General features: G+C 44.5%; 2 protein-coding genes across 5 annotated transcripts; one reads left to right on the top strand and one right to left on the bottom strand.

The window, feature by feature from the left end:
• Window positions 1-3,177: 3,177 nt before the first annotated feature.
• LOC117144031 lies at window positions 3,178-4,207 on the bottom strand. Its single transcript, XM_033308993.1, has one exon. It carries the CDS (start codon window positions 4,111-4,113, stop codon window positions 3,304-3,306), a length of 810 nt encoding a protein of 269 aa, XP_033164884.1. The 5' UTR covers window positions 4,114-4,207; the 3' UTR covers window positions 3,178-3,303.
• Window positions 4,208-6,183: 1,976 nt separating this feature from the next.
• On the top strand, window positions 6,184-7,240 carry LOC117144173. Of its 4 annotated transcripts, none has more exons than XM_033309216.1 (3): window positions 6,184-6,286; window positions 6,353-6,532; window positions 6,716-7,240. In XM_033309216.1, the coding sequence occupies exons 1-3, from the start codon at window positions 6,236-6,238 to the stop codon at window positions 6,821-6,823; spliced, it is 339 nt and encodes a 112-aa protein (XP_033165107.1). In that variant the 5' UTR covers window positions 6,184-6,235; the 3' UTR covers window positions 6,824-7,240. The 4 variants fall into 4 exon arrangements, with proteins under 4 accessions (XP_033165107.1, XP_033165106.1, XP_033165105.1 ...); XM_033309215.1 differs by having other exon boundaries at window positions 6,713-7,240; XM_033309214.1 differs by having other exon boundaries at window positions 6,597-7,240.

The following is a 7,240-nucleotide window of genomic DNA, read 5'->3' as shown; positions in this document are numbered from 1 at the left end:
TTTGGACACGCACGCCCGCCTTGGCCCATCCATCCACACCTTAAATACCCAAATCAAAAAATAAATGGTAAACACTGGACGATCCCAGCCCCCGAAACCGCATGGCCCCATGGAAACCAGGGCGAGACTCCATCGAAAAATGCTGATGATATGATATTTAGAATATTTTTTTCCCAGTCGGACGGGCAGGCAGGCAGGCAGGGATGTGTTCCTCGGGCTTGGGGTCTCAAAATTCCTGCAGAGCATGGCAAATATTTATTTAATGCTCCGGAGTGGACAGCCGATAGCCAGACTTGCAAACCGAGGGGTTGGAAATACTACTTGTTTGCTTTCAGTGGTGGGGGTTGGGCCTCCGGTCTTTGAGACAGCCCCATTGTTTCGGTCTTGGCAACATTGTTGCTGCTGCTGTTGCTGCTTAGTTAATTTCTAGTCATCAACTGCAGAGAGGCTTTTGTTTGGCAACCAGACAATAGCGTATCACAGAGAAAAAAACCAAGGATAACGAGGTGATTATTCTACAATGAAAGAATCTGCCTAAGGAACTGTCTAATAGCCATTTAGATTAATGTACGTTTTAAAATTATATTATATCTATGTATATATCCTTAAGTTTAACAGCTGAAAATGTGTCTGATTTTTATTTTTCCACGTGTGCTGACTAAGCTCTGATCCTTGGAAGAGCTCCAAAAGTGCCAGCAAACAACAAAAGGGGCGTTCCGGGGGCGTGGCCAGTCTATTGTGAAAGTGTGTGTCTAGTTTTAAGTGCTTCCAGCGTGTATAAATCACATTGTTGAGCATTTTTACCGATTGCTGAGGCAGAGGTGCAGGTAATGTCTGCGCATAAGAGTATGCAATAAAATATTTTGTTGCCGCCAGACGTTTTAAGTGGATTTTGCAGACCACAAAATGGCTTAATAGGCGAGCAGAAAGGGGCCCAAACTTTGGGTTTCATTAGCATTAACGGGCGGTTGGCTGCTCGGCCGGCTTGTCAACACGCCCACATCTGAGAATCGGAGAGCCCACGACCAGAAACAATATTTATGTGCAGGTTAACACGTGAGTGCTAGGCTGCGTGTGTGTTTTTGGGTCTGTTTGCTCACAAACCTGATTACAAAACTCATAAAGTCGCCATGAAATTCAAACAATGCGTTACGTGCATCGAATGCTGAGAGCCACACACACAAAGGACAAGATGAGAAGGTCCCACACTCACACAATCACGTACAAAGGACCCGTGCATAAAGAACATTTTGGTTTTGACCCGAGCAGTTGAAAGCGGATGTGTGAGAGCCTCTGTTTATTACATTTTGATTATTGCAATCTCGTTTCTCGCAACCCAAGCCCAAGACACACATCAAAGGATCTCAAACTGATTTACAGTTGCCGAAAGTTGGCGAGAAAACAAATGGAAACATCGCTGAAAAAATCAAATCAGCAACTGGCGCCCAACTTTCGGCAACTTTAAAAGCATTTTAACTGCCGGCCAACTTGGAATACAAATATAAATATTTATGCGAGTGGCCCGCAAAGCGATTTGTCAAAAGCGGTTCTTACTTGTGGATTATGAATACTTTGCTTGAATTTAGCTGACAGCAGAAAATTATTACACAATGATTAATATTTATTTGCCCGGGCCACTGAGCAGCAATTCCCGGCGGAATTTCTGGCCCGGAGTTGAGTTGAGTTGAGTCCAAGAAAGAGGCCACAACAAGTGACAATGTGCTGAATATAAACATTTTCTCCGACCAGCTACTCCTTGCGAGCCGCTCAAAATGGCATTTAATTCAGATTTATGCCTTGCACGGCATTGTGACAGGACGAAACCAGCACAAACACAAGCACAGGGCAGCGTGTCCTGCAAAAATTATGATATTTGCCGGCCTCCAAGGGGCTCGTCCTGTTTGCCTTTGCCTGATAAGCTATCGAACAATAAAATAGCCTCGGCCCTGATTGGGGTTCGAAGTTTGCGGCCAAGGCAAATAAGGATATGCGCAAATAAAATAGCAATAAATCAAAACGATTGACGATCTCATGATGCGGCTGGCCTCAGCGATTAAGGCCTCAGTGCCGAGATTTCGTCCCATATAAATAAATCGACTTGGGGTCGAAAAGTGATTTTGATTGTTATTTGTTTGCCGGCATCGGCATCGGCATCTTAGTTAGCTCGCCTGCCGACTCGCGACTTGACAAGCAATTTATGGCGATATATTATATAGAGGCATCTATAATTTATGCCCAACTGCAGGAGAATCGCTGCAGCGGAAGTGCGAATCGTGAATCGGGAGCCAGGAATGCGAAGGGAAGCTGCCACTGTCAATAAGGAAACTTCATTATAAATTACCCAACTGACAGTTGCAGGCAGACGCCGGAGAATAATAATAATGGCCGTCCCGGCGAAAGTTAAAAGCCAAAGAAAACCCTCCTGCTCCCTTTGTCCATAAGGGCTGTAAGCTCTTACCCACCCCGGAGATTGTTTCAATCTGCTTAAGCGACCAAGTCGATGTCGGAATCGAAGGACCTAGCTTTTTGGCCCCCAGGCAATCAGGCATGCAACCAGATCTCCGCCAGATCCCGACTCGACCCCTTCTGCCGACCGATTGTTGTGCTTAAAATTGCTGAATAATTGTGCGGAAGTTGGTAGCTGTTGCATTCTGCGATGAAAATCGAAAAAAATGAACATAAAGTGAGGGTGGTCCATGAATCACATAAAAAGCAAATGTCGCGTCGTTAGGCTAAAAGCTTTATGCAAATTTTCCATTGCTTCTTATCATATTCTCTTTGCCGTGCTGCAAGCTGAATGGAAATTGTATTGAACGGGGACGAGATTGCATTGCGGTGCTGGTCGATAGATATACGTATCTATATATATATATATATATATATAAGTCCGATATCGGGGGGTTAATTGGGTGGGCGGTCATTGTTATGCAGCTAAGATCAAGTGTCTGCAATTAGGTGCAATTGTTTGAGAGGAAGTGCCATTTAGTTAAGCATTTGAACATGCAGGCTACTTATTTATCAACCCCTTTTAAGAGCATTAATATTACTGCAGCAGCCATTCGAACGCTTATTGAATCGGTTAGATCGGGTCTACCAAATGAAATCATATTACTTACGTGTAGGAGAAATGGAAATGCTTACACAGAAAAAAAGTAGTAAGTACTGCAGCATTATTTTAACTTGTATATAATTTCTTAAAATATTTATAATTTAGTTAACGAGAGGCGCCTAACTTGAAAAACTAGTTACTAATTTTGTTGTCCTAAATAATTTCCCTGATGACGTTAATAAGCAAGATGCGCTTTATTCCTCTAAATCCTCTAGGACGTCCTGAAGCTTGGTAGCTACCCCCACTTCCAGATCCTCGTCGTGATCGGAGTTTCCCGAGCTCTCGCCCGACTTATCCACTTTGCCACCCACCAATCGATCGTTATCGCTATCAAACTTGAGTTCAAAGGGAAAACTCAGCCTGGGCACCTCGAAAGTGTGCATGTGGTAGTCGTAGTTGGCCTGCTCTTCTGGCGGAGCTGGGCTAGCATGTTTAGCTTGAGTATTTCTATCTAGACCAGCCTGATGCTCCTCTTGTTCGGGATGCATATAGATGGTGTGTCCCGCTCCCGTCGCATTGTAGGCGTCATGTTCGGTGATACGCTTTGTGGAAGCATCAGGAGTTATTTCGTTATCGTCGATGAGTATGTTTATATCAATGGGCACGAGCATGTAGGTTTCGCCAGTACTCTCATCGGTTTGAATTTTGCTTAACTGCTCGCGGTGCTCGTCGGAAATGCAATCCAAATTGATCACATTGTCCGATTTCCAGCGAGCTATTTCGTGGGCTTCTGCGCGCTGAAACTTATCCGATTCCGAAGATCCAGTGGCTACTCCATTTGAGGTAATCTCAAATTTGTATAATAGCGGTTCTTTTAGCTGGACAAAAGCCTCTGGCTTACCAGCCTGCACATAAACTTGCACTTTATCCAGTGCATTGGCTATGAAATCATCATTTGATAGCTCCTTCCGCTCCTGCTGGCTTTCGTCCTTTATTTCCTCTGCCAGCAACTGCTGAAGCTTGATAATTTGCTCCTTAGTCAGTTTAAGATCCTTTAGGCTCATCGTTGCCCTGAACGGATTTAGGGATAAGATATATTAGTAATGTACACAAATAAATATGATGAAATTCGGAGTGGGAATAATTAGATTGGAATAATAATGACTAGAAAACAAAGATCACTCGATATGGAAGTTGTTTATAAATATGATGTGTGTATTAGTTGCCCCAAATTACCAGAAGACTATTGTATCTCATTAAGTATATAATTTTTAAGAATTTTTGGCGAACATACATGCCAAACTAGTTTGTCAGTGCACTTGGTTTCAATATATGAATTGCTCTTCTGGGCTTCTGTTCTATTGTTTGGAGAATGGACTTAAATTCAATTATTATTTAAACACATCGAGAGCCTTACCATCGTAATCTGAGACAAACCGTTGCTGATTGCCCTGGGGGCAGGGGTACAATTAAACAGCCTTGTCCGCACATTACCGCTCACGTTTTATGGCTGCCGTTTAAAAATATTGAAAAAAGCAGGGCAGGCACGAAATTGAAATGCCTGCCAACGGGCGCAGCTTTATTGGCACCCGTCGACCAGGAGTCGGGGCATTATCTTGCAGATGGCTGCGGTCACTGGACATTAGGCGCTGGAGGACAACCGGTGTCCGTCGACAAGGCCAGGATCATGGCAGAACGGATACGGGCATTGTACATGAGATGGCGTCATTAAATACACATTACCCTGCCGGCGCAGGACGAACTCAGGAGCAGGAGTTGGCGGTGGTGGAGTGGAGGCAGTCCGGCGATAAAGGCACAACAACCGCCGAGCAACAGTCGGCCAGCAGGAGAATGGCTATTAAAAAGCAGCCCGGCCCGAAGATAGACATGGTCGGCTACAGTGGCAGACATAACAAATTACACCATTTCGACAGGCGGTTCACAACAGGATGGCAGTGCTGTTGAAATAGACTTTTCATGGCTATTAGCTATTTCTGAGAGCGTATCAAGGATGTTATTTATATGGAATAGAATCCAAATATGTTTATGATTTTAAGACATTTACCATATCCATAGAACTTCATTTTAACAAAATAATTATAATATTCTTACTTTCTATTTGCTCCAAAAATTTTGATTATATGTTTAACAACTATTGGTAAATTTTAGTAAGACAATCGATCCTTGCCTTTAGCTAGATAACCAAATCTTTCTACATTTTATACGTACTCGAAATTCCCTTTAAAATAGCTATTTATTCTTATCTGCAATCGCCAGCACTGGATTGGCATTATGGCCGGTGGTTCGATGGTCGGTGTTCAGTTTCAATTGTGCCGGCAAACGTGACTCCAAATTGGCTGCCGGCGAATAATTCATACGAAACACTTTCGCACCGTGCGCCTTGCCATTAGCATCGTACCACTGCCCCCACCGTCGGATGACCACCCACCTCCCACCACCCACAGCCCAACCACCACCCACTGGCACCCAGAGCGCCCACTTCGAACCACAGGGTAGCCCATGCCATGCCCCTCGTAACCCCACGATTGCATTTACAGCAAATTATTTATGGCTGCGACAGACACGGAACAGGAAGCGAGTATGCGCTGCCAACTTCACGTCCATCAATATTTTATGAAACCCTGTCTGCAGAACGCTCCGCGCTGCTCGCAGCCGCCGGAATGGATGGGTTGGAGTCCTCGGAACAGGACGAGGGTATCTGCTTACATGGCTGCCTTGTGCCTTCTGCCGGCTGCCTGGCTGTCGATATCCGGTAGATGAGTATCTAAATTGCCTTTACTGTTGATGAATTAGCGCCGGCTGCCTGCCGCTCCCATTTGTGTGGAATGGGTGGCATTGCAAGTGCCTGCGTGGCGCAGATAAGCTTCCACTATGGGTGCAAATTTCAATTTGTTCTCGATGATTTTGCGCTCATCAAATAGGCCGGCAATCTAGGAAGACGGGAACACGACCTTGTTCGAAAGGATATGAAGTGAGACCAGGGCTACAACAGCAGGCGATTGGCAATTCATCAAACGGATGCATCTTCAATTACTCCATTATCGTATGAGTGAAATATAACTGAATATAATATATTCTGTTGGAATAAGAAAATGACTTATCAATCCTTGAGTTAAACATCAGGAACTTTTGCAGTATTTTTAAATTACCAGTTTAACGTCCATTATGTTACTCTCCCGCAAGGAAATCGTATCGTTATTGCTATTCCTCACGGCGGTTAGTTGCACCTGACTGCCATCTAATACCTGACCTTGTGACTCACCCCTGTCATCTGCTCCGCAGATCGTTTCCGTGCTGAACGCGTCGGTGTTTGGGAACGTCCTGCCCCTACACGTCAGTTATGAGCAGCTGGCCCATCAGGTGGTCTGCGTGGGAACCGCCTACATTTGCCTGATTTACGCCCTGAGCACCTGGTTATATCACTCGAATTATTCCAGGACCCGTCTGCACATGCGATTGGTGGTGGGTGGTCGACCAAATGGAGGTGAAGTCTAATTTCGAACATTTAAATATCCCATTTTTGCAGCTGTTGGCCATGATTTTGATTATGATACTGGTTAACTGCGCTTCCACCTACTACTTTCTAACCGGCGTTTCTTTTTCAAAGCTAGGAGATTCCATGGAACTAATTTTTCTCTTTAGCAGCTTTGCAATGGCCTCCAAATCGGTCAGTTTGAGCATGTCGGCCATCAGCGTGGTGATCCTGATCGTGATCATGGTGGTACTCATTGTGACCATCATCCGATCCCATAGAAGACACCGACGGGACAGAATGCGATACCTCGAGTCGCAAAAGCAATAAACTCATCCTCATTCCCGTGGGAGTGCACATTAAGTTTGGTTTTCATGCAACGCCAAACATTTCATGTCGCTGCAATGTGGCGCCGTAGCTGCAATAATATAAATATTGCACTCGTACCTCGTGTGGCACAGACAGACACGAACTGCTCACCTCCTTTATTTTTTCACCCATGACACACCGATGCTGTGTGTGTGCTTTCTTCGCAGGTGATATGAAAAACATATACGAGTGTAAGAGAATCTCTGTCATTGTTTATCCAAGTCGCAGTGGGCATGCCCTGCCTTGAGAATAATTATATATTTTTGTAGTTTACGTATAACTTGAAATGTTAGTAAATATGAAAAATTATATGGCTTTCTGGGATTCTT

This window comes from Drosophila mauritiana, chromosome 3R (assembly GCF_004382145.1).
Source record: "Drosophila mauritiana strain mau12 chromosome 3R, ASM438214v1, whole genome shotgun sequence".
Taxonomy (NCBI): domain Eukaryota; kingdom Metazoa; phylum Arthropoda; class Insecta; order Diptera; family Drosophilidae; genus Drosophila; species Drosophila mauritiana.
This window is presented reverse-complemented; position numbering and strand designations above follow the sequence as displayed.